This window comes from Megascapheus bottae, chromosome 21 (genome assembly GCF_031878675.1).
Source record: "Megascapheus bottae isolate mThoBot1 chromosome 21, mThoBot2.hap1, whole genome shotgun sequence".
Lineage (NCBI taxonomy): Eukaryota > Metazoa > Chordata > Mammalia > Rodentia > Geomyidae > Megascapheus > Megascapheus bottae.
The window spans coordinates 35,336,952-35,364,244 of record NC_143529.1 but is presented as its reverse complement, the minus strand read 5'-3'; the positions used below and the strand labels follow the sequence as shown (position 1 = coordinate 35,364,244).

Here is a 27,293-nt window from a genome sequence, read left to right as displayed (position 1 = left end):
TTAAGCCAGTTTAAAATACTTTTATAAAACGTAATTAAAAAGGAAAAAAGCCAAGTTTTACTTACTTTCCATGTCACTATGGAATGGGGTATAAACTTTTTGAATAATCAGAAATGGAAGAAAATGTTTAAGCTGAGTCTGCAAAGGTGGGTAAAGACTTTTGGATGAAGACCAGCAAATATTTTGAACTGCAAACCCAAGATGCCAAATCATGAAGGACATCTTGAAAGCAGTGCTCAGCTAAAAGATGGATTAAAATCTACTTACCTCATAATTCCAGCATTTGGATACAACCAGAGAGCTAGAATGACTTGTCAAGAATTGTACAATGTTTGGAATGGGTGGCATTGCCCCAAAAGAAATGTACTCATTGCCTGATTTATATAACTGTAAGCCCTCTGTATACCACCTCTATAATAATAATTTTTTATAAAAGAATTGTACAATGAGACCTGGAACTGAAAGTCAGGTCACCTGATTCCAAAAGACATGCATAATGATAATGATGCTTTTAACATCATTTCTCAAATGGCATGGACTTTCTTGTTTCATTCATTCCATTTAAAGGATTTGTCAAAGAATCTCTTTTAATACTTCTTAGGGGGAACAAAATAAGCCAGATGTGAACTTGGAAGCTCTCCCCAATGAAGAAGAGACTGATGACCCACTGATGATCCTAAAATCCATCTTATTACAGGTAGAGTAGGACTGTGCTCATGTGTATATTTGTGGAGGTATCATTAATCATATGTGTGTATATTCACTTTAGTCAGACTAGTACAAAGACTACCATAAAATTGAAACTGGCTGGGCTTGGTGGCTCATGCCTGTAATCTTAGCTACTCAGGAGGCTGAGATCTAAGGATCATAGTTCAAAGCCAGCCCAGGCACTGAAGACCATGAGGCACTTATCTCCAATTAACCACTAGAAAACTGGAAGTGGCACAGTGGCTGAAGAGGTTAGACAGTAGACTTGAGCTAAAGAGCTCAGGAACAGCACCCAGGCCCAGAGTTCAAGCCTCACGACCCACAAAAAAAAAATAATAGAAAATAAACTGGTCACATTGTAACTTTATTATCTCTCTCTCTTCTCTCTACTCTCTCTCTCTCTCTCTCTACTCTCTCTCTCTCTCTCTCTCTCTCTCTCTCTCTCTCTCTCTCTCTCTCTCTCTCTCTCTCTCTATTTATTTATTTTTTGGCGGGGGGTTCATAGGGCTCTGTTCCTGAGCTCTTCAGTTCAAGGCTACCACCCTACCTACCCTAACCCCTGGGCCTTTGTGTTTCTTTCCTAAGGAAAAGAACAGTATAATTTCTGTGGATCAACTAGGACAAAAACTCGTGAAAAAAGCAGGAATATCTTGGAACAAGAAGTATAGAAAACAGCATGGACCACTGCGAAAGGTAATGCATGCTATCAAGTTGATAGACTCCTAGTCTCTGGGAATCTTACTCTGATGTCTACAACATGAATAATTTTGCAGTTGGATCTTTAAAAAGATGAAAATAGCCAGGCACAGTGGCTCAGGCCTGTAATCCTAGCTACTTAGGAGGCTGAGATCTGAGGATCAAGGTTCAAAGCCCAGGCACAAAAGGACCTGAGACTCTTATCTTTAGTTAACCCCTAGAAAATGGGAAGTGAGGCTTAGCTCAAGGGTAGGGTGGTAGCCTTGAGCTGAAGAGCTCAGGGACAGCACCTAGGCTGAATTCAAGCCCCATGAGCCACCAAAAAAAAAAAAAGATGAAAATAAAACCAATGTTTCTTTTAGTATGCTAAATAAAACTGAACAAAACTAGTGGTAAGTTACTTATTACCTATTTCCAGTTAGGCTTTTTATCAAGAAGCAAGCAAAAGTAGGAGAGGTGGCTGCTAATCACAGCAGAAACAAAGCAAAACACCAGTACTCCAAACCTTAACTGGTTTTCTAGGCTGTAAGACCAGATGCAAAAAGTGATATTGCTAGAAATATAAGATAACTTATCTGCAAACAAATAAGCAAAGCAACAGGACACTCTGAACATTTTGGAGCTATTTCCTATATTATAAAGCAAAGTACTTACCCATTTCTGTGTTTAAGTGCCTTCTTTACTTAGATCTCCAAAGAAATCAACTATTATTTGCATGATTTTGGAAAACTGTGTTTTTAGGGAATTTGCTTATGGTGTCATTATTTTGGTATAAAGTTATATATAAACTATCAAAATATTACTTTTTTGATGTCTGTAGGACCTGAAGGTATGTTTTTTTCTCTTTGTCATTTCTGATTTTGCTAATTGTAACTTTTAGCTGTCTTTTTTTAGTGATAGCTTTATCGTGCTTATAAAACTTTCCAATTACACAGTTTTCCCTTGTTTTCTCTGAAATGAGAAAACGTGACAATCTCTTCCTTTTTATTAAAATGTTTAATTAATTACTTTTTTTTTCCTGTGTGACATGGGGCTTGAACTCGGCCTGGGCTCTCCCCCTTAGCTCTTCAGCTCAAGGCTACTGCCCTACACTTGATCCAGGCCCCACTTCCCGTTTTCTACAGGTTAATTGGACATAAGAGTCTCAGGTCCTTTTGTACCGGGGCTGGCTATGAACCTTGATCCTCGGATCTCAGCCTCCTGAGTAGCTAGGATTACAGGCATGAGCCACCACGCCCAGTTCATTACATTTAATACAATACTGATATGGTTGTATTTGAAGTGTCCTCCTTGTTATTACTTTTAAATTTTTCCTCCTTTTTCAAAATGTTTTTTGGTCAGTCGTGGGGCTTGAACTCTATGTCTGGGCGCTGTCTCTGAGCTCTTGAGCTCAAGGCTAGCACTCTACTACTCGAGTCACTGCACCACTTATGGTTTTCTAGTGGCTTATTGGAGATAAAAGTCTCAGGGACTTTCATACCAAGGCTGGCTTTCAACCTAGATCCTCAGATCTCAGCCTCCTGAGTAGCTAGGATTACAAGTGTGAGCCATTGGTACCCAGCTATCTATTTTGTTTTTCCTGCCAGTTTTTGGGCTTTCTCAAGGCTAGCACTCTACCACTTGAGCCACGGCACCACTTCCAGCTTTCCTATGTATGTGGTACCAAGGAATCAAACTTGGGTATTCATGCATGCTAGATAATCACTTGACCACTGGACCAAACTCCTGCCCTGCCGCCATAAATTATCTTGAGTATTTTTGTTTCTATGGATGCAGAAGTTTGAGCTTTGGGGGTGAGTGTATTGTAATTTTGCTATTAGTCCTAGAGAGTAGCTGTCTTGGGGCATGGTCTTTCTTCCTAAGAGTGGGTTTACTAGTCTGTCCTGTGGGTGCAATGTAGCCTGCTACCTGTTTTCATGTTGTCCTGCACCAAGAATCTTCCATTTAATTGATTGCTTTTTCAAAGATTATGTAAGTGCATTGACAGTGTCTTTGATCTGAACCCTAAAATGTTTGCTATCTAGCTCTTTGAGAAGGGTCATCCCTTCTGATGTGGTAGGGCTCTGCACTCTACAGCAGGCAGTTCTTCTCAATTGCTGACCTTCCAGCCATTGCTTTCTGCTGGGTTCATTGGGTCATTCTAGGAGATTTAAGGAGAGTTGGTACAGATTTGGAGTGGCATCTGTCAGATTCTCCCCCTCCTTCTGGCTGCTGGGGTTCTCCCAAATTCCATTTCAGCCCAGTGGCAACCTGCACTCTTATCCCAGCATACACTGCTCTGAACTGGAAGGTGAGTTAGAGTGGAAATCACCTAATGTCATCTCTTCTTTGAATTATGCTTATTCCACTTTTCACCCCCCCTCTTTGGGCACAAGCTTCACAGCTGTTCGCACTGTTTTATCCATACATTATTGCATTTATCAGGAGGGTTAGTCTAATGAAAACTCTGCCATTTCTAGCACCAGATACCACTGAAGTTTGAGGCTGAGAATTAATCTTCAATTATTGAACAAAGAAAAACAGCTATCCTGAAAGTTTATTACTTAACACTTTCAAGTGATTGAAATTTAATTGTCCCTAAAACAAATTAGCTTCAGGACTATTTAAACAGCTGTTCTCTTAGTTACATAGACAGTATCTTTGTGCTCTCCTATGATCTAGACTGTTGTTTTCTGTTTGCAGTGTTGGAGGTAGAACCCAAAGCTTTGCAAATGGTAGGCAAGTGCTGTGCCAGTGACCTGCTTGTGATTAAAGAGCTGACTTTACACAGGGCACCTGTAATCCCAGCTACTCTGGAGGCTGAGATCTGAGGATCGTGGTTCAAAGCTAGCCTGGGCAGAAAAGTCCTTGAGACAATTACCTCCAATTAACTGCCAGAAAACTGGAAGTGGTAGTGTGGCCCAAGTGGACAGAACCCAGACCCAGAGTTCAAGTCCCATGACTGACAAAAAAAAAAAGTTTACGTTACTATAATTTACTTGTTTTTCAAAATAAAATGAATGTTGAACGATGAAGTAAGCCCCAAGAGCTTTTTGTTTTTTGTTTTGTTTTTTACCAGTCTTGGGGCTTGAACTCTGGCACTGGGCCTGGGCATTGTCCCTGAGCTTCTTTTGCTCAACTGCTTGAGCCACGGCACCACTTATGGCTTTTTTTCTGAGTGGTTTATTGGAGATAAGCCTTTTCTGCTCTGGCTGGCTTTGAACTGGGATCTTTAGATCTCCTTCTGAGTATCTAGGATTACAGGTGTGAACCACCAGTGTCCACCTTTCACAGCTTTTGTTTGTAAAATATATTTATGCTGAGGGAGAAGAGGGGCTAGCAGGCTACATAGAAGTTCAGGGAACAGGAGACCAGGACAGAAGCAAGTGGAGAAAGACAGGTAACCAGTGAAAAGTGAGAAGTTTTGTTGTTTTTGTTTCTTTTAGTCCTACTCTTTAGTAAGTAGAACTTGAAAAATAGTTTTTGCAATTGTGACATGATCCTTTGTGCTCTGGTTTCCTGATCTTTCCTGTCAGCTTCCAGAACAAACAGCATTCATTATAGTACTATTTAAAAGGTCACTTAGGCCAGGCACAGTGGCTCACACGTGTAGTCCTAGCTACTCAGGAGGCTGCGATCTTAGGATCTTGGTTCAAAGCCAGCCCTGACACTAAAGTCCATGAGACTCTTATCTCCAATTAACCACCAGAAAAACTGGAAGTGGCGCTGTGGCTCAAGGGGTAGAGCGGTAGCCTTGAGCTAAAGAGCTCAGGGACAACACCCAGCCCAGGCCCAAAGGTCAAGTCCCATGACTAACAAAAAAATAAATAGTCACTTGGTCTATGATATTACAAAAGCATTTGTTCTCTCTACTCTGTTTCATTCAATAACTTTTTCATACAACATCATTAGTGTGATGTAAGAATAAAAATGCTTTTTAGACTGTGGTTAGCATCTTCTCCCTGGACACAGCTTTTAATCTGTTTAATAGAGCACTATGACTTTTATTAAATGTTTATCATACACAGATGGATTTTTTACTTTACAGGATGAGCTAAGAATAAAGATGAAGGTTTTTTTTTTTTTTTTTAAAGGGGGGGGCGGGGCGGGCGTTTGGCCTAGTGGTAGAGGGCTTGCCTAGCATGCACGAAGACCCAGTTCAATTCCTTGGTACCACATGCATAGAAAAAAGCTGAAAGTGGTGCTGAGGCTCAAGTGGTAGAGCTCTAGCCTTGAGAAAGTCCAAGGACAGTGCTCAGGCCCCGAGCTCAAGCCCAGGACGGGCAAAAAAAAAAAAAAGGAAGCTAGGCTTAAGAAAAGGGCTATAGCCTTGAGCTGAAGAGCTCAAGGACAGTGCCCAGGCCTAGTTCAAGCCCCATGACCAACAACAACCAAAAAAAAAAAAAAGGAAGGAAGGATGGGAGGGGGGAGGAGTAAGAAAGGGAGAAAGGAAGGAAAGAAAGAAGAAAGGGAGAAGAGGAAGGGGAAAGAAAAGGGAAGGTGAATGGAGAGGAGAGGGAAGGGGAGGAAAGAGATTTTTTTTGCTAGTCCTGGTACTTGAACTTCATCTCAGGGCCCAGGCACTGTCCTTGGGCTTTCTCAAGGCCAGAGCTCTGCCACTTGAGCCATAGCGCCACTTCCATCTTTTTCTGTGTCTATGGCACTGAGGAATCGAACCCAGAGCTTCATGCATCGGAAGCAAGCACTCTACTAGGCCACACTCCTAGCCCTGGAAAGGGATTTTTTTTTTTTTAATCCAAATTTTTTTTTTTAAAAAAGACCTATTAACCTAGTTTTTTTTTTTTAATTTGTTCTTTATAGTTCTTACAGCTCCATTCTCAGATATTTCTGTTCAACTCAGATGAAAGTACAGTTAGTCTCCTGAAGAATGGTTCTCTCCAGGCTGAGTCTAATTTCCAAAGAAATGATCAACAGACTTTTCAGACACTGACTTCAGAACACCCGGGATTAAAAGGCAACTCCACCTGTCCCCACTGGTTTGATATCAATGATTCCAAAGTGCAACCAATTGAGGAGAAGGATATTACACAGCAATTTCAGGGGAAAGAAAGTGCCTACATGCTGTTCTACCGGAAATCCCAGCTGCAAAGGCCTCCTGAAGGTATACAAAGAAGGATATTCTGGCTTGCTTCAGTTAATGACTTCAGAGATAAATGGCAAATGTTCAATGAATTTTATCCTTTTAAGAAATTTAATCTAGCTCCGAGAGTTTGGCCTAGTGGTAGAGTGCTTGCATGAAGCCCTGGGTTCGATTCCTTGGTACCACATACACAGAAAAAGCCAGAAGTGGTGCTGTGGCTTAAGTAGTACAGCTAGTCTTGAGTTGAAGGGCTCAGTGACAGGGCCCAGGCCCAGAGTTCAAGCCTCACTACCAAAAAAAAATAATAATAATTAAAAAAGTTTAATGTAGGGTTGCTTTTAAATATTTTAAAGCTAAAGTTAGAAAGTATATTGTGCTAGCTGGGCGTGGTGGCTCACGCCTGTAATCCTAGCTACTTGAGAGGCTGAGACCTGAGGATCAGGCACAAAAGGACCTGAGACTCTTCTCTCCAATTAATCTCTAGAAAACAGGAAGTGGGGCTTGGCTCCAGGGTAGGGCATTAGCCTTGAGCTGAAGAGCTCAGGGACAATACCCAGGTCCAGGGGTAGGGTGATAGCCTGGAGCTGAAAAGCCCAGGGGCAGTGCCCAGCCTGAGTTCAAGCCCCATGACCCACAAAAAAAAAGTGTATTGTGCTAAATATAACAGTTTTGTCATTTTATGGAAATAGTATGTATCTATGGTATTTTTCTCCCCTATAATAATGTGAGGCCTTAGTTACATTTTTAAAATGTTTGTGAATGTTTGTGTTAGAATACAATGTCCCAGTATAATTCAGTATGTTGTCTTTGAGTTGTAAATGCCCAGGGTTTTATTGTTTTCTCCCTTTTACATTTCAGTTTCTTTTTTCTTTCCTCTCAAGATAATATGAGCAACTGAAATATCTTTGAAGCACTCTTTGGTTAATCTTCTAAGAGAATCTTTAGTATGCTGGCTAAGCATTTTAGATTAATAGTAATAAAGATTATCAGTATCTCTTAACTGAAACTATTAATGTGAATAAACCAGTAAGACTTTCTGGGTCGCTTACCAAAGTCCACTTCAAAGTACAAAACCCTACTAGGAAAGCCACTTAGATTGACAGTGTGATTAAAAATTAAGATAATGGGCTGGGAGTTTGGCCTAGTGGTTAAAGTGCTTGCCTAGCATGCATGAATACCCGGGTTCGATTCCTTGGTACCACATACATAGAAAAAAGCCGGAAGTGGTGCTGAGGCTCAAGTGGTAGAGCTCTAGCCTTGAGAAAATCCAAGGACAGTGCTCAGGCCCTGAGCTCAAGCCCAGGACTGGCAAAAAAAAAAATAAATAAAAAAAATAAAAGTCTAATTAAAAATTTATTTAAAAAAATTAAGATAATGTTATAGGAGAATGAGAGTTGTCATTTTTATAAAGGTTAGGAATAAGGCAGTGAAATATTGAGAAAAGAGTTAAAATTAACCTTATTAAATTCTAGATGTTGAACAGTTATATGACTATGCTGTTAACCAGAAAGACTTTATATTTCTCTGGGGTAGGAACAATTTTTTAAAAGATGTGGTAATACTACTTCTTCTTCCTCCTTCCACCTCCTTCCTCCTCCTTCCTCCTCCTCCTCCTCCTCCTCTTCATCCCCCCCCCCACCCTCCTCCTCTTCATCCTCCTCCCCCACTTTTCTCCTCCTCCTCCTTCTTCCTCTCTTTTACTCAAGGCTAGCACTCAATGGTTAATTAGAGATAAGAGTCTTAAGGGGACTTTTCTGCCCTGGCTGGTTCGGAACAGTGTTCCTCAGATATCAGTCTCCTGAGTACTTAGGATTACAGGCATTAGCCACTGGCACCCAGCTCATTTCCAGTAGAAATATTGTGGCTTGGAGTTCATAATGACAGAAATACAGAGGAAAAAAAAAACCTTATTAGATGACGAATTAGTCTCTTTCACCAAACTGAATCTTAGAATGAGTATAGTTGGACTACATACAAAGTATGGAAAATAAATTACACAATAAAGAAATAACAGACACATTTTCCTACATTCTCCTAGTCATTTAAGTGAAGTCCTAGTTCCTCTATAAAAAAAGGAACTTCAGGCCGGATGCTGGTGGGTCATGCCTGTAGTCCTAGCTACTTAAAAGGCTGATATCTGTGAATCACAGTTCAAAGCCAGCATGGGCAAGAAAGTTTGTGAGACTCTTACTCTAATTAACCACAAGAAAACTGGGAGTGGTGCTGTTGTGCCAAGATTGTCCCATGTTCTGGGAATGACCCCCTTCCCCCACCCTTGCTCAGGGCCCATGTACTAGGAATCAAAAACACATGTTCCCGGAACTATCCCGGACTTGAACCCCAGGTGGCAACAGCCCAATGCTCAATGGTTAGACATCTGAGCTCTGATCAGTCCTGAAGCGACCAGTGGTTCGAAGTCATCAAACAACCAATCAGGTGATTGTAACTATGGAATTCCCCTATAAAAGCTGTGTAAAACCTTTGTTCGGGGCCTCTTAGCATTGCCGGCTACGGGTACAGGGAGGTCCGAGTTCGAACTCATAATAAACGACCCTTGCTTCTTTGCTTTGACTTCGACCTCTGGTGGTTCTTTTGGGGTCCTAGGAATTCGGGTACAACAGTGCTGTGGCTCAAAGAGGTAGAGCACTAGCTTTGAGCAAAAAGAGCTCAAGAACAGGGCCCAGGCCCTGAGTTCAAGGCCTACCCTAGCCTTTTTATATTCTATAGCACTCACTAGTAAGTTGGGGAAATGATATAAGTGAGGAATATTCAAAATGAAAAAATACTGTTTCTTCAATAATTAAGAGAAAGACTTGATTTGCAACAACAATGAGATGCTGTCTTTTCCTACATGGTCAAGTATTTCTACAAATCTGGTTTTCAACAATTGACTCTGTCACAGCTAGCAGGTATGGAAACTAATACAGCTAGTGATTACACCTTTTCAACTACTAATTCTACTTCCACAAGTTTGTTTTACACAAGTAAATCAGCTAGGCCCATGCCCCTAGCATGCACAATGCTCTGTGTTCTAATCTTCAGCACACAAAATAAGTAAATAAATTAAACAGAACTGCAGGGAGGGAGAAATCAGATTGATGTATATCTATATCCAAAGATGTGCTTTGCCATCATTATTTTATATTCATGACTAGTTAGAAATCATTGCAGTTTTATAGAAAATTGAACTGTACTGATGTGCAATCATTTGTTTAAACATGTGGAGAAATACAATATATATAATGAAAAGGCAAATTACAGATTTGCTGACTATATTCTCAGCTGGTTTTGTTTTGTTTTTGTGTGTCATGGAGCTTTAACTCGGAATGGGTGCTGTCCCTGAGCTCTTCAGCTCAGGGCTCCCACCCTACCCCTGGGCCTGGGCATTGTCCTTGGGCTCTTCAGCTCAAGGCTAATTCCCTACCCTTGAGCCAAGCCCCACTTCTGTTTTCTAGAGGTTAATTGGAGGTAAGAGTCTCGGGTCCTTTTATGCCTGGGCTGGCTTTGAACCTTGATCCTCAGATTTCAGCCTCCTGAGTTGCTAGGATTACAGGTGTGAGCCACTGTGCCCGGCTCCCAGCTGTTTTTTTAAGAAAGTTTTGTGTGAGTATTGTGTTGGGAATTAAATGATATAAAGTATCTATTACACTTGTAAAAATAATTTCCAGATGTTTACAGTTGCTAATTGTTATATTTGTAATCAGGACAAAAATAATGATCTCTTTTTAAAGATATACTTAAAGAAAATTTAAAAAAAAGAAAAAGAAAATAAATACCAACCTTTTTAGGGGTTGGCAAAGTGGCTCCATTGGTAGAGCACCAGCCAATGAATGAAAGGAGAAGGTACTGAGTTCCAGTATGGGCTTCAGACCTAAACAAAAGAAAATTGAAGACATGGGAAACTTCTAGCTTGGTTTAAGAACCCATTCTCAGGTGGAAAAACTGAGATCCAGAGAACATGTCTATTCACACAGGTTCTTACTTAGTAGCAGCTTCTTAGTTCTCAGCTCGGTTCTTTTTGAGTTTTCTTGCTGCCTTTCAGGAACTCAGTTTCAATTTGTAGCACAAGTTAACGAAAAGTTTCGTTCACAGCTCGAGGTAATCCAAGATACAGAGTTCCATGCCACTTGCTAAAGGAAATGGATGCAGCCAACACTGAACTGCAAATGAAAAGGTAATTTTAAATTTCTTCGGATTTTTGAATAGTTTTTTGGGATACAGAATTCACTAAGTTAGGCCTTAAGCATTTATTAATGAGAACTTAAAAGAAAATAAAGCCGTGAACTAGTTAATGCCAGCTTCTGTTTGGCTGCTGAATTTTTTTTTTTTTTTTTTTTTTTGCCAGTCCTGGGCTTGGGCTCAGGGCCTGAGCACTGTCCTTGGACTTTCTCAAGGCTAGCACTCTACCACTTGAGCCTCAGCATCACTTCTGACTTTTTTTCTGTGTATGTGGTACCAAGGAATCGAACCTGGGTCTTTGTGCATAGTAGGCAAGCACTCTACCACTAGGCCAAACTCCCCGCCTGGCTGCTGAATTTTTAGGTTAAGTCATCATTTACTTTGCAGTCATCCTTATCTGTGAGAGTGAATAAACTATGACATATAAAATGGCCAATGCTAAGGAAGACTGAAAAAACATAGAGCATACAATTGTGCTGGATCTTGGCCTGGCCTGCTTGCTTGGGTGCTAAGAAAGCTTGTCAATAAAACCTCCCCTTGCTTTCAAGTAGTTGTGTTGAACTGATATGTGTCATGGGCCAATTTTCAAAGGAAAGGAAATATGAAATTTATAAACTACTGAATGTGGTGTCAGTCTTATCCAAAATCCTATAATGAGAACCTGTTGATCTTGGTGCTCTCTTTGGGAGCTAACCTTGGGCCCTGGAGAACTGATGGGTCTTTTTGCTCTCCAGCAGTGTCAGTAGGACATTGAGTTCAGGAAATGTGTGTTTCCATGATCTCCCATGGACTCAAGGGGGAGACCGTGTGGCAAGGATGTGTTGAGCATTTGTATGATGAAGCTGGAGCAGGAAGCAAAAAGATCAGGTTCATGGACTGGCACACTGGATATAAGGAACTCCTAACAAAAAAGAAAGCTCTGAAAAGATTAAAAATAAAGGAAAAATTAATGGAATAAAATATCTAAAGTGCAAAAAAAGTGGCTTTCAGGAATGGTCTGAATTGGTTGTTATTTAAAAGCTATGAGAGATTTTTGTCAGCTTGTATTATGATTCTTAATGTGGTCATCAAAAAAAAAGCTAACACTAGGGCCACGCACCGATGGCTCACTCCTGTAATCCTAGCTATTCAGGAGGCTGAAATCTGAGAGTTGTGGCTCTAAGCCAGCCGGAGCACAAAAGCCCATGAGTAACCACCAGAAAACCAGAAGGGGTGCTGTGGCTTAAGTGGTAGAGCGTTAGCCTTGAACTGAAGAGCTCAGAGACAGCTTCCAGTCCCAGAGTTCAAGCCCCAGGACGCATGAAAAAAATGTAAAAAGCTAATAGTTTTTTTTATTGATCACATTAATAGAATTGTATCTGAAGTACTAAGTCATGGTAATAGCCCATTCCGTCTCTATGCCAGTCAGACTGCCTAGGGGAATGAGTTAGGAGTCAGAGCAGCAGACAGCAATCTACTCTTACTAAGGTCTTGGAGCCTGGAGAATATACACTCTAAAGGGTCTTGCTAATGACTGCATAAAGCTATTGGGGAGAGGGTTAGGAGCATAGTCTAATAGTAGAGTAGTACTCTCCTAGCATGCACAAAGCCCTGAGTTTGATTCTTCATTATTACATCCTCAGAAAAAAGTGTTGTGGCTCAAGTGGCAGAGGGCTAGCCTTAAGCAAAAAGTGTCCAAGGACAGTATCCAGGCCCTGAGTTCAAACCCCAGAACTTGCAAAAAGAAGGGAAAAAAAAGTATGGGAAGTGTAGTAAAAGTAGGGATGCTTAGCTAGGAGTTTGGCCTTGTGGTTAAGCGCTTGCCTAGTGTGCATGATTCTTCAGTATCACATACGTAGAAAAGCCAGAAGTGGTGCCTGTGGCTCAAGTGGTAGAGTGCTAGCCTTGAAGGATCCTGTAGAAGTTGTTAGTTCTGCTTCTGAAAGAATTGTCTGAGCAAGTGTCATTTGTCCATAACTAGCTAGCATTTTGTCGCTTACTGCAGTGTATTTTAGGATTAGAGGATTCCATCTTTTAGCAAGTGTAGTTAACATGGTACTTTTCCTTTGGATTTCATGGTGCCAGGATTGAATGCTTTCTATGCCCAAAAAAACTTAGAATCATTTTGAGAGAAGAAAGGGGTATTACTGCCAGCTGGGCCGCAGTGGCCCATCCCTGTAATCCTAGCTACTCAGGAGGCTGAGATCTGAGGATCAAGGTTCAGTGCCAGAGCCCAGGCACAATTGGAGACTCTTGTCTCCAATTAACCTCAAGAAAATGAGAACTGGGGCTTGGTTCAAGGGTACGATGGTAGCCTTGGGCTAAAGAGCTCAGGGACAACACCCAGGCCCAGGCCCAGGGGTAGGGCGGTAGCCTTGAGCTGAAGAGTTCAGAGACAGTGCCCAGGCCAAGTTTAAGCCCCATGACTCAGAGAGAGAGAGAGAGAGAGAGAGAGAGAGAGGGAGAGGGAGAGGGAGAGGGAGAGGGAGAGGGAGAAAGGGAGAGGGAGAGGGAGAGAGAGAAAGGGAGAGAGAGAAAGGGAGAGAGAGGGAGGGAGAGAGAGGGAGGGAGGGAGGGAGGGAGGGAGGGAGAGAGAGGTATTATTAAGGTGGAATGGAGAACACATTAGTTTTATCAAGTAAATAGGTGTGAGATGAACATTGTCTTTATAAAAACATATTCATGTATTTTTATGTTTCTGTATAGAACAGAGTGTGATTCTGCAAAGAATAATTTTGAGTTGCATCTCCACCTGGGCCCTCATTATCGTTTCTGCAATGGGGCCCTGCACCCAGGAACAACGCAGGCAGAGAGCATGTGGGATTTGACTTTCGATAAAAGAAAAACTTTAGGAGATCTCCGACAGTCGGTATTTCAGGTAATTTAGTCATAATTCTTCTTGACAGGAGTATTAGTGTTCATCTCAAGTGGACATTCTCCCTTCAACTTGCTTAGGTTACAACTTCTTTAAGTTACTTAGGAAAATTCTGCCAATTTGTAGCAGGGTGAACTAGGTCTTCTCCCCTGACTCCAAAGTCATTTTTTTTTTTTTTTTTTGCCAATCCTGAGCACTGTCCTTGGGTTTTCTCAAGGCTAGAGCTCAGCACCACTGAGCCACAGCACTACTTCCAGCTTTTTTGTTTTGTTTTGTTTTTATATGTATGGGACCAAGGAATTGAACCCGAATCTTCGTACATGCTAGGCAATCACTCTACCACGAGGCCAATCTCCTGGCTCCATTTTCTTTTTTTAACCAAGGTATGACCCTGTTCCCTGGCTGGCCTCAAGCTCGAGATTCTCCTGCCCCAGCTTCCTGGTGCTGGTTGGCACCTTCCAGAACTTCGAGTCTTCTGGACAGGAGTTCTTGCTCACTTTCCCAGCAGCTTTCCAGATGGAGAATCAGACCTGGCATGTTTTGTCTAGGAGGCCAGGCAATTTAGACTTGTTGCTTATTTGAAAGACAAATGAAAGTAAATTCTTTTTCAAGAGAATCAATAGCATAAAGTTGAGTGTGTTCCATAAAACCAAGACCCACTAAATAAAAGCACTAATCTTGCTTCCTCAGTGTAGAATAACATTTACTTACGAAATTCTGTTTTTCTTCCCTTTTTCTTTTCATTTTGAACTTGTGGGCATCAAACCCAGGGCTTCACCCATGCTAGGCAAGCTCTCAGCACTGAGATTCATTGATAATTACTGAGCTGTGTTTCATTGATGATAGTAATAGAATATATGAGCTCTTTTATTCACAGTGCTTTCATATAAAATATGCTATCTGACTCTTCAACCTCATGAGGATATACTGACTCTGTTTTAAGGAGGAATATTGTGATTTGAAGACCTAGCATTGCCCGGGCTCAGGTGTCTCTAGTTAGTGGTGGCACAAGTCCCCGCCCTGGCTGCTGCATTCTCTGTTCTCTGTAGTTATGCTTCTTCACCCCATTTCCCAGTAGCTTCAGGGGCACAGGATGTCACGTTTCATGGTTTTCTTCAGTGGGAGGCCTTCCTCTCTAGTTCATGAAGCATAGTGTGAGCTGCTTTCCCTCACCAGTGCCCATTTTAAAAGTTAGTGTTTTTCTAGTGAGTAAGAGATATACTCAAAATTCTTCTTGGCACTTAAAGTAGTTTTTATTTTACTAAATTTAATGGATATTAATATTTACTGTAGTTACTATAGCACAAGGATATATGTTTTCTAAAGGAAACAAACACCATTTTAAGAACACATGGGAAGGAGACAAAACTCTTGTTGGGTAGAGCATCAGCTAGTGATCAAAAGTGTCAGGTTTGGAGTTCAAGTTCCAGTTTCAGACAGAAAAGAAATGGAACTAACAGAAAAGAAGAATATTTTTCCCTGAATTATTTGGGCTAATGAATATCATGTGTTGATGCCCAAAGTAAAATAAATCTGGCCTTTTATTATATAAAAAAAGTTATTGCTTTTAACTGAGTGTCAGTGGCTCATGCCTATAACCATAGCCACTATGGATGCTGAGGTCTGAGAATGGAGTTAAAAACTAGCCTAGGCAAGGGCCGGGAGTTTGGCCTAGTGGTTAAAGTGCTTGCCTAACATGCACGAAGACCCGGGTTCGATTCCTCGGTACCACATACATAGAAAAAAGCCGGAAGTGGTGCTGAGGCTCAAGTGGTAGAGCTCTAGCCTTGAGAAAGTCCAAGGACAGTGCTCAGACCCTGAGCTCAAGCCCAGGACTGGCAAAAAAAAAAAACAACAAAAAACAAAAAACTAGCCTAGGCAAGAAAGTCTGTGAGACTGTGATCTCTAACCATGAAAAAGAAAAGGCTGGAAGTAGAGCTGTGCTCAAGTGGTAGAGCACTTATCCTGAACAGAAAAGTTCAAGACAGTATCCAGGTCCTGAGATCAAGCCCTAGTACTGGTGCATGCATGGCTCTTCCCGCTTCACCCCACATATACACATACACAAGTGCTCTTAAGGGACAGAAATTTAGAGGCTGGTCAGCTGAGTAGTTTGCTTCTTGGTTAAAAAAATGGTCCTCTCATCAATTAAGTAAGAGTTGTTTTGGAAGGTGGTTGTGCTGTATATACCAGAATTCTTCTGTCAGTAATAAATGTGATTAATTATACTTCTACTTCTTATTTTCTTTCCTTTTTTTTTTTGCCAGTCCTGGGTTTGAGCTCAGGCCTGAGCACTGTCCTTGGACATTCTCAAGATTAGAGCTCTACCACTAGAGCTACAGCACCACTTCCAGCATTTTTCTATGTATGTGGTACCGAGGAATCGAACCCAAGTCTTCATGCATGCTAGGCAAGCACTCTACCACTAGGCCAAACTCCTGGCCCCTTGATTAACCATCTTACAGAGTTTGACTTATTTAATGAGTGGTGTCTTAATCCAAATTTGGTACTGGTTAGGAATGGGAATGTTCATATGCTGTGGGTATTGAACCTAGAAGTGTACTAGTCCTGTGTTACTTTGTGTTGTTCTCTCTTCTACGCTAATGTCCTTCAGCTGTTGCAATTTTGGGAAGGAGACATGGTTCTTAGTGTGGCGAAGTGTGTGCCAGCAGGACTTCACATTTACCATACCCTGGATGGTAAGAGGAGCACGAACTCCAGCATCCACCCGCGACTCTGTCTACCCATTCACCTTGACCTTCTTAATATGTGATCAGCGAAGGAGAAGTCATCTAGCTGGTTGTACTATGTGAGGTCTTCCTCACACAGAAATGGTCTATATTTTTAGAAACTAAGGCCATCTTTTCTACCACAGACATCTAAATGTTTATTTTATTTATATTAGCACGAATTATTGAGTCTCATTTATGTGACTTGATTTTTCTGCTTAACTTTCAGCCTCAGAGTTTACAGCAGGACAAAGAAAAGTACTTACGTTCTTGAAATAATGCCAAAAAAAGGAAACAGTAGCAGTAGTAGGATTCTATGCCAAATATTATGCAGATTTTGTGCTAATTTATCTTATTTGGTTTGCAAAAATTCCTTTATACCATTTCATAAACAAGAAATGGAGGCTGAGGCTTGAAGCGCCCAGCATCTGCAGCAGTTAGGCAGAGGTGAAGGAGCCACTAGAGCAGAGTGGTTCATTCTGATGTTGTTGGCTCTGTACTGACTTCTGGCCTGTGCTGGGTGCATGAAGCTGTGTATTGGCGTTAAATTGAAATAAACACAAGAGAAGAAGAAGATAATATCTACTGCTTGGGACTTTCCTTAATGAGGTGCTGTCTCAAACAAAGGTTTAGGTGTCCGTATTGTTCTTTACCTAAATTGTTCTTAATGATCCTGATGAATCTCTCCTCTTTAATTAGTGATAATCTCATCATTCTAGGAGATGAACTCACACTGTGTGAAGCTGAAATTGCTGATGGGGAAGACATCTTTGTATGGAATGGAGTGGAGGTAAAAAATTTTTTTCAAGAAATATAATTTAGAACAGTCAGCATGTAATTAGACTTTAGAAAACTGCTGGAAACTGTTCAATACATTTTAGGCAAAGTCAAATTGTATAATAGATATTTGTTGCTCAACAAATTTCAGGCTCAGGCTTGTCATCCTAACTACTCAGGAAGCAATAAGAAGGAAGATTGTGACTAGAGACAATAAGAAGCTAGATGTGGCAGTGCAAGCCTGTCCTGCCAGCTGTGAGGAAAACATAAGTAGGAGGATCAAGGTCCAGGTCAACCCAGGCAAAAATGCAAAACCCTATTCAAAAAAAATAGGAAAAGTAGAAAGAGCTGGGGAGCAGGCTCACGTGGGAAAGCCTGAGTTGCAGAACCCCAGTCCACAAAAAAGAAAGAGAAATGTATTGGCACCTTCATGGTTGAGTCAGTGTTCTTGGTGGGACTGGAGTGAGAGTACATGGTGCTTGTGGGATTGGGAAGGGTCTGCCCAGCACTACAAAGGCAAAGGTATCAGAGGTGCCACGCCTGTAGTGAAGGGGTACACAATATCTCTGGCCACCGTTGGTGCTGCCCTTTCAAGGCCTCATCTCCAGCACAGATAACTCCTTTTCCTCCTAAAGAAAATATGGATAAGGCCGGTGCGGGTGGCTCACACCTGTAATCCTAGCTACTCAGGAGGCTGAGATCTGAGGATCGAGGTTCAAAGCCAGCCCAGGCACAAAATGACCTAAGACTCTTATATCCAATTAACCTCTAGAAAATGGGAGGTGGGGCTTGACTCAAGGGTAAGGTGGTAGTCTTGAGCTGCCAAGAGCTCAGGGACAACACCTAGGCGGATTTCAAGCCCCATGACCCACAAAAAAAGAGAGAGGGGCAGGCCAGTTTAGGGTCATGATGCTGGTGGCAAATATAAACTGTGCTGGTGGTTGTCTCAATGTTGCCACAGGTTGGCGGAGTCCAGATCCAGACTGGTGTGGACTGTGAGCCTCTGCTCATCCATGTTCTTCAGGTGGACACAAGGGCAGAAGGAGAGATGCAGGGGCAGCTGGTGGAGACCCCACATGTCTTTCCAGCGAATGCGGAGATGGGGACTGTGTTCACTACATTGGCCATGCCGGTCTGTATCATCCGGGTAAATCTCGCCGAGCCTGCTGAGGAAGGGTGCTGGACTGCCATTCCCCAGGAAGACTTGAAAAAGACATTCCGAGAACACGGGCTCAGAAACGGAAGCTCAATTTTACTTCAGCATTCCCGCAATGCTGATGACAGGTAACATGTTGAGAAGAGAAGATGGGAGAATTCATAAAGTTAGTTTAGACACAGTAACATCTAATAGTATGAAGCTTTGCTGATAAGAGTTAAATATGTCTTTATTTCTAGCATTGTGTTCTAAATATTATATGTACAAATGTTTTAGCTTACACATATTAGAAAAAAAGTTGTATAGTGAGTTTTTTGTGCATAAATATGGTGATAAAATAAGGTGGGCATTGATATAATAGTGTTAATTAGTTGTCTATAAAGCAGAATCCTATCAGATGAATTCCAATTAGCACCAATTATGAACTCAAGACCTAGTCTCACACACAAAGTTCCTGAAATTCTTCTTGAGGAAAGAATTAAGATTGTGTCTTGATGTTTTGTTAAAGAAATCCCAAAGGCAGTTCAGTGACCCCTCACCCCCAGCTGCCAGCTATGGAGTCATGGGCCTTGAGTCCCATAGTCATATCAAAAGTACCTCCCCTACCACAAGTGACTGCACATTTCTCAGTCAGTATGGTATAGTGTTCCCCAAAAGAATTAAGACTAGCTCATTTCATCTTCCATCTATAGGAAGAGTTTGGTAGAATACTGCCAGCAGCTAATATAAAAAGTAAAACTAATGAAAATGCAGATATACAGTGTGTACACTGATACACATGATTCCTTGAGACATGACCCCATGTCAACCAATAACTGGGTACACTGTCTATTCCTGTCATCACAGCTATATGGGGAGTAGGAATTCAGAAGAATTCAGGCAAAAAAGTTTGTGAGACTTCATCTCAGTGGAAGAAGCTGGGCATGGTGGTATGTACTTGTCCTGGCTATGGCAGGAAGCATAAGTAGAAGACTCATAGTCGAGGCAAGCTTGCAAAAGGATCGAGATCTTAAAAATAGCAAGAGCAAAAAGGTTGGAGGTGTGTATGGGTTGGTCATGTGTTAGAGTGCCTGCCGAGCAAACACAAAACCCTGAGTTCAAGCCCTAGACTATGAAAAATAATAATGATGATTAATTGATTGAATAGACAGCTAAGATTCATAGAGATAAGTTAGCAAAACATGATCAAGATTATTCACTTATTTGACAAGTGCCAGTTTTCTGAGCCTGGACGTGCCGTAGAAAGAATGCATGATTACAGATGCTTTCCTTTCATCTACAGTCTGTTGTCCAGACAAGGGAAATGGATTGCTGATGTGGAGAACAGCAGCTGGCTCCAAGTTAAAAATTTCTGTCAATCAGAATCTGAAGAGAACCAAGTGAAAATAGCTGCAACTGCTAACACCGTGAGTAGGAGATGTTTGCTTTAGCTGACAGTTTCTGCAAACACCGTTTTCTTTTGGAAGGCAGTAACTGGCTTTCAGAATAGTTGTCTCAGATTTTCAAATCTTGAGGAATTGACTGTTTTTAACATGTGATTACTGCTTATTTATCTCTCTATTCACACTTGGCCTATTGAAAGACAATATATGTCTTTAAAAGAAACGAATTCTAAAGCCAAGAATTAGAATGTGGGAGTTACCTAGTCAGGTAATGTAATCCTTTAACTTTGGTAAACATAAAATGCTGATTCCAAGGGGGGTTTTTTTTGGTATTTTTTTTTTAAACTAAATGTGCAAGTGGGTTTTTGTTTTTGTTGTTTTTTTAAAAAAAACCTGAATGTGCAAGGCTATATAGGTGGGATTTTGTTTATGTTTTTTAATGATCTTAAACTGTTTTTTGCACTGTACACTTTTAGATGTAAAGCAAAGTGCTCTTAAAAGAAATTCCTTGGTTCTATTTGGAAACGGTGACACTAGTTTCCTTAAGCATTATCTCAGGAAACATCTTTTTATACTTATTTAGTCCCAGTGTATTACATTTTTTTTCTGTAACAAGTAAAAAGAGACTTACTAAATTGTTGCTTGGGCTGGGAGTTTGGCCTAGAGGTAAAGTGCTTGCCTAGCATGCAAGAAGACCTGGGTTCGATTCCTTGGTACCATATACATAGAAAAAAATCCAGAAATGATGCTATGGCTCAAGTGGTAGAGCTCTAGCCTTGAGAAAGCCGAAGGACAGTGCTCAGGCCCTGAGCTCATACCCAGGACTGGCAAAAATAAATAAATGAATAAAATGTTGCTTTTATAAAATGCTAATTTATTTTGTTGGTCGTGGGGCGTGAACTCTGGGCCTGGACGCTGTCCCTGAGCTCTTTAGCTCAAGGCTACTGCCCTACCCCTGTAGTCATAGCCCCATTTCCTGTTTTCTAGTGATTAATAGTGAGATAAGAGTCTCCTTTAGTGCCTGGGCTGGCTTTGAACTGGGATCCTCAGATCTCAGCCTCCTGAGTAGCTAGGATTACAGGCGTAAGCCACCGCACACACCTGGCTAAATTTATGTCAACACTGAATTTGTCAAGGTGCATTGGTGTTTGTTGACACTCTCTGAAGGCTTGTCCTGCCCTGGCTGGGAACAAAGGGAGCTTGCCTCTTCCTGGCGTGGTGAGGGTGCTCTGTGAGTCAATAGATGACCCCTGTGTCCCTGTGTCTCACCTGGGCCAACACAGAAAGCAGTCTGAAATAAAGTGTAGTGGCCTGGCCTACTGCTGGACACCTTTATTCCATTTATGCTTTGGAGCCCTCATGCCTTGTGCCTAGCACAGAGCCATGGATGGCTTGCCCTTGCTTTCCCTTGCTCCTGCTGGGGACGTCCCTGAATGCTCAGCCTACTGCAGTCCAGCCAGACTGTTGCTCTGGCTTTCTATACATGGCCTTTTTGTCCCAGCTGACTTCAGTTTGGGTATAAGCTCAACAATCTATGTTGAAGTTTTGCCTTTGACCTTATAGAAGAATCTCAGGAATAAGGAGAGAAAAGGTTTACAAGTAGGAAAAACGTGCACACATTAACAATCTTCATTTGCATCATTACTTTATTTCTCTATTTTAGGTGGTGTTTGATATTCGAATTAAAGCCATAAAGGAATTAAAATTAATGAAGGAATTAGGTAATCATTTACATTTGCTGTTTGATTTTTTTTTGGCTTAATGTAGGTTTGGATTCTTGCTGAAAAAGATATGGGAAAGAACAAGGAATAAGGAAATGTCAGGTTCTTGCCACCCAAAATGGACAAATGTCAATATTTTATATGTTTGTCCTTGTTTGAAGTGTTTTGAATGTTCTCCTCAGGCCTGTTTTCTCTAGCCGCTCAGGCACTTCTAGTGTGTCTTATTTGGGTGTATATCCAGTCCCTGTATTTGTATCTTAGAGCCTGCTGTTCTTACATCTGTGTGGATATGTTTATATTTTTATCCTCACAGAATTTTTTTTTTGGTAGGTCGGACTTGAACTCTGGGCCTGAGCATCGTTCCTGAGCTCTTCAGCTCAAGAATACCACCCTACCCTTTGAGCCACAGAGCCACTTCCACTTTTCTGGTGATTAATTGCAGATAAGAGTCTCACACACTTGTTTTGAACCTCGATCCTCAGATTTCGGCCTCCTGAGTACCTAGTATTACAGGTGTGAGGCACTGTGTCTGGCTCTCACACATTTTTTTTTGTATCATAGTAGCACAGTTCATATTTATAAACTCAATATCTACTCAGTATTACACTTTCTTCAATGGCTTTGTTGTGGTTTTTGTTTGGTTGGTTGGTTTTGGTTTGGTCATGGGACTCAGGGCTTGGGCACTGTCCCTAAGCTTTTCTGGTTAAGGCTAGCTTTCTACCACTTTGAGCCACAGCTCCACTTGGGTTTTCTGGTAGTTAGAGATAAGCATCTCACAGACTTTCCTGCCTGGGCTGCCTTTGAACTACGATTCTCAGATCTCAGCTGCCTGAATAGCTAGGATTTACAAATGTGAGTCTCTAGTACCTGGCAAGACATAATTTAGAGCCAGGTGTGATGGCTCATACCTGTAATCCTAGCTACTCCGGAGGCTGAGATCTGAGAATCAAGGTTCTAAGCCAGGTCACGCACTACAAAGCCATGGGATTCTTATCTCCAGTTAATCACTAGAAAATGGGAAATGGGGCTGTGGCTCAAGGAATAGGGCAATGGCCTTGAGCTGAAGAGTTCAGGGACAGCTCCCAGGCCCAGAATTCAATCTCTATGACCCCCCCAATTCCCCACAAAAAAGATATAATTTAGATAACCTAGAAATCACTGATCTTTATATAATTCAGTAATTATCACTAAAATGTATATAAATTGAACATCATCACCACAATCTAGTTTAGAACATTTCTGCCACACCAAAAAGATTCCCTCGGCTCCAAGTTGAGCCCCAACAGCTGCTCTACTTTCTGTTTCTGTAGACCTAATTCACTCAACATTTCATATAAAAGGGACCATACAGCATGTACTCTTGTGTCTGGCCGCTTTCTTCCTTGGAAACATTCTCCGTTATTGCTTATCAATAGTTTATTCCTTTTGACTGCTGGTGACCAGTGGTGTGGCTATGTAACCAGCTGGTGAACATTTGGGCTTTTTACGTTTTTAGAACAATGCTACTGTATACTGCCACATGTAAGTCTGTGTGTGGTTATGTTTTCCATTCTCTTGAGTAGATATGCAGTCTTAGAATCAGTAGGTCAAATAGATATGATACTGCCATCCTATTTTCCAAAGTGACCGAATAATATATAACTCTTCTAATGTGTGCCACATCCTTGACCGTGTTTGTGGTTGTCTTTTTTTTTTTCCAGTCCTGGGGCTTGAACTCGGGGCCTGAGCACTGTCCTTGAGCTTTCCTCAAGGCTAGCACTCTACCGCTTGAGCCACAGCACCATTTCTGGCTTTTCTATGTATGTGGTACCGAGGAATCAAACCCAGGTCTGCATGCATGCTAGGCAAGCACTCTACTACTATGCCAAACTCCCGGTCCATGATTGTCTTTTTTTAAGTAGTCATTCTAGTGAATTCATATCTCAAAGGCATACAGAATTCATATCTCAAAACCATATAAATTGAACCATACATTAAATTTACAGAAACATTTATAATAATGTAATACATCAGGAATATAGTTAACAAAATACATATAAGAGTTAGACACTAAAAAACAAACCATAAAAAACCAACAACGACAAAACCAAAAACAACTAGAAGCTGAGCACTGGTGGCTCATGCCTATATAATCCTAGCTATTCAGGAGGCTGAGATCTGAGCATCTTGGTTCAAAGCCAGTCCAGGCAACAAAGCCTATGAGACTCTTATCTCCAATTTACCACAAAAAAAAAAAAAAAAAAAAACCAGAAGTGGTGCTGTGACTCGAAATGGTAGAAGGGTAGCCTTGAGTGAAAGAGCTCTGAAACAATGCTTAGACATTGAGTTCAAGCCCCATGCCTGACAAAAGAAAAAAGAAAAGAAAACCTAGAAAATATGTTGTAAGAAATTAAAGATGTATTAGGCACTCAGTGGCTCCACCTGTCCTTTTATCTTTAGCCACAGAATCTCAGTCCATCTCTCTGATTCACACCAGCACCCTGTTCTTTCTCTTCATAGCACATGCTTTTAATTAGTGTTATTACATCACCTCTCCCTTTGGATGAGACTGGGAGAATCGAGTGCATGGCTGTGATTCTTACCTCTCTGTCACAGTTTCTGGTGTAGTGTCCTGCATGTAGAATATACCCAAACATGCTCATTAGATGAAAACTAAAATGTTTGGATTTTGTTTTTGCATTGGAGGCAAGGTGGGATACCTTGCTGTGTTGCCCAGGTTGCCTCGGACTCCTGGGTTCAAGTGATCTTAGTCTCCCAAGAGCTAGGGTTACAGACACAAACTACCATTTTAAGTGTGCCTCTTAAACCAAAGAGCTCTTTCTATAAACTGTTACAGTTCACAAGAAATTTTCATTAGAACTATATTCATATTATTGTCCTATAAGATGCTGAACTCAAGAAGCTCAGGGAGAGATTGTGCTCCAGTCTGATAAAATTATAATTGTTAGGCTTGTGAGGTTTTTGCCAATCCAAAAGCCTCCTCTGTAGTTCATGTCAAAATTGTTTGAACTATATAATACCTGTGTACTCCTTCCCACCAAGCTGGAATCTGCATATTTGAAAATAGTGAATTCTGTCCCAAATTCCTTTGCTATACGTAAAATCGCCCTATAGTGTAAATATAATAAAACTTAGAGTATGCATGAATTTCTGTCCATATTACTTAGTTTTGTAACAATGGACACGTAGTAATAGGGCTTGAATTCCACAGTATGCTATGAGTAAATGAATGGGTTACCAGCTGGCCCTGCACAGATTGGCATACATAAGCAGGCCCCGTGACTGGTATCCTCTGGCGATGGGCCTCTGTGAGCCTCTTCTATAGCTCAGTACACTATGTAGTTGTATTGCCTCCTCCCCTTTATTACATGTGTACGATGTGTTAGGGGAATGTGCAATGGAAACAGTGTTGGCCAAGGAAGAAAGCACTCACACATGTAGATATATAAGAAGCTGTAGAAGCAGCTGCTATCTCCAGGCAAGTAGATGCTGCTGTCACTTGAGAAACTCATCATGGAGCCAAGGATCTCATGGGGTGGAGGAGGTGATGTAGACACCCCAGAGAAATGACTCCAATGACCTCCGTGAAGGTGCCCTTAAAGACACTGAGGGCACAACACTACATATCACACACTGGAAGTTGACCTGAACTCAGAAGTAGGAGCCCTCGCTGGGGCTGGGAAAGAGGCTTACTCCAAAGTACCTGCTGTGGAATGAGAAAAAGCCAGCCTTCTTTACATTGTTCTTCATATGGGCTCTACAGAGACAAAACATTTTACTTCTTAGTTTCAGGTGTTTTAAATAAATGGATCAACTTTCACTGCTTTTTTAAAAAACTTTCTTTTCCATAGATAGATAGCTATAGATATAGATATATAGAGTGTTGTAACAAAAAAAATTTAAGTCATAAACCAACTGCGATTCCATCCCTGCCCCGCTTTGGCTGAAATTGTATATTAGTCTCCCTGAATGACTACCTGGACTTGGTTTTGTTTTTGTTTATCTTTGTTGTGGAGGGGTTCCCAGTTGCTGTGTTCTGAGACGTGGTCTCACTGCGCTGCCCGGGCATCTTACTGTGTATCTGGCCTGAGGGCCTTCTGAGGGCTGGGGTTACAGGTGAATGCACACCACCATGTACCTGTAGTCAGTCCTGGGACTTGAACTCAGGGCCTGGGCCACTGTCCTTGGACACTTTTTGCTCAAGGCTAGTGCTCTGCCACTTGAGCCACAGCACCACTTCTGGCTTTTTCTGGGTATGTGGTATGGAGGAATCAAACCCAGGGCTTCATGCATGCTAGGCAAGCACTCTACCACTAGGCTACGCTCTGGAGATAGATTTTTTTTTTTAAATAATTTGGATTTTTTTAGCCTGTTTTATCTTTATTCTAATTAGCACAATAGAGCATAATCTGAGTGTTCTTTGTTTAGTGCCCTAACCAGCTTCTTTTTATTTGTAGCTGAGAACACTTGTTTGAGACCTATTGACAGAAATGGGAAGCTTCTTTGTCCAGGTAAGTCTTTACAGTAGCTGTCAAAAGCTGATAGCTGCTGAGATAATCCAGCTTTCTGAATACCATTACCTCAAATAATTATTTCCAGTACTAAATATGCTTAAATGACCTTTAGGAAATTGGTTTGTGGGCATATTTGATCTGGATTTCCGAGAAACCCCATCACTGGAATAAAGCCCTTGTCTTCTATCATTCCAGCCATAGCTTTTGTGGGCATTTAGCTATATCTTCCTAGATTATTTCCTAGGCTCCTCTGCCTGTTTTATTGATCTTTTTGTCTTGCCAGTCATGAATATTTTTGATTCTCACCTCCACAACACATCTTGTCATCAAATCTGATTAAGTCGTGGAGACTAATTAGTACTGGCAGTCTCTATTGTGACTTCAAAGGTAGAAGAAACTAGTCTATTATGTGTGCTTTTGTTATTTTTGGTATAAGGTTTTGCCTTTTGCATTGGCCAGCCTGGACCTTGGTCCTTCTATTTATAATTTCCATTTAGCTGAGGTACATGCTACTGAACCTAGCTTTTTATTGGGATTTTGCAAACTTGTTTGCCTGTGCTGGCTTCAACCACAATTCTCCCAATCTCATGCTGCCAAGTAGTAAGAATACCAGTGTGAGCCATCACAGCTGACTGGCTTTTTTCTTAACTTTTTTGGGATAGTATATGAAAATCTGATAGGGCAGTGTTGCTTGGGATGAAACCCAGGGCTTGACTTGCACATGTTAAGCATACTACCACGGAGCTATACTCTAGTCCCTCTGTCTTAATTTTGTATATAGATATAGATATAGAAAATAATATATGTGTGTATGTATACATATATACATGCATATATATATATGTATATATACTTATGTGTTATATATGTATATATATTATAATCCAAGAACTGGCCTCAAGCTCCTTTGCTGGCCTCAAATTCACAACCCTCCTGTCTCAGCTTTCCAAGTGCCACAGTCATGCACCACCTCCTGGAGCCTTGATCTTCCTGATTGTCAAGAGTCTAACTTGACATTATGCCAAAGGAGGTAGGATTGGAAGCATTCACCATGTTGTCAAATGTCTTTCCAGTGCCAGACAGTGCCACCCTGAGGGAGGCGGAGGTGAGGATGGAGAGTGAGCTGGCGCTATGTCTTGGAAATGCACCCACTTCCTCTCAGGTATCATTAGGGAGCCTCCAGAAATACTCTTAGCTCTAAAGGTTGCTTTCCTCAAACTTTCCCTTAAAGTGATATTTCAGGAATGTATTAGTGTTGTTCTGTACCTAAATGTATGATCTTGTGCCATATCCTATGTTCCTTTTCTGTAAAAATCCATGTGTAGCCGGGAGTTTGGCCTAGCAGTAGAATGCTTGCCTAGCATACACAAAGACCCAGGTTTGATTCCTTGGTACCATATACATAGAAAAAAAAAAAAGACAGAAAGTGGTGCTGTGGCTCAAGTGGTAGAGCTCTAGCCTTGAGAAAGCCCAAGGACGATGCTCAAGCCCTGAGCT

At 41.3% G+C, this 27,293-nt stretch overlaps 1 protein-coding gene across 5 annotated transcripts in view; it reads left to right on the top strand.

Moving 5' to 3' along the window:
• The window catches only part of Usp40 (ubiquitin specific peptidase 40), a 74,645-nt gene that overhangs the window by 28,038 nt on the left and 19,314 nt on the right, over positions 1-27,293 (top strand). For all 5 annotated transcript variants that reach the window (XM_090355071.1, XM_090355070.1, XM_090355069.1 and 2 more), the window contains 12 exons: positions 602-697; positions 1,294-1,401; positions 6,205-6,505; positions 10,577-10,658; positions 13,349-13,520; positions 16,132-16,216; positions 16,966-17,036; positions 17,985-18,307; positions 19,462-19,585; positions 21,225-21,282; positions 25,740-25,793; positions 26,870-26,958. In XM_090355071.1, coding sequence (XP_090211197.1) covers positions 602-697; positions 1,294-1,401; positions 6,205-6,505; positions 10,577-10,658; positions 13,349-13,520; positions 16,132-16,216; positions 16,966-17,036; positions 17,985-18,307; positions 19,462-19,585; positions 21,225-21,282; positions 25,740-25,793; positions 26,870-26,958 — 1,563 coding nt within the window. The remainder of the gene's footprint in view (positions 1-601; positions 698-1,293; positions 1,402-6,204; positions 6,506-10,576; positions 10,659-13,348; positions 13,521-16,131; positions 16,217-16,965; positions 17,037-17,984; positions 18,308-19,461; positions 19,586-21,224; positions 21,283-25,739; positions 25,794-26,869; positions 26,959-27,293) is intronic.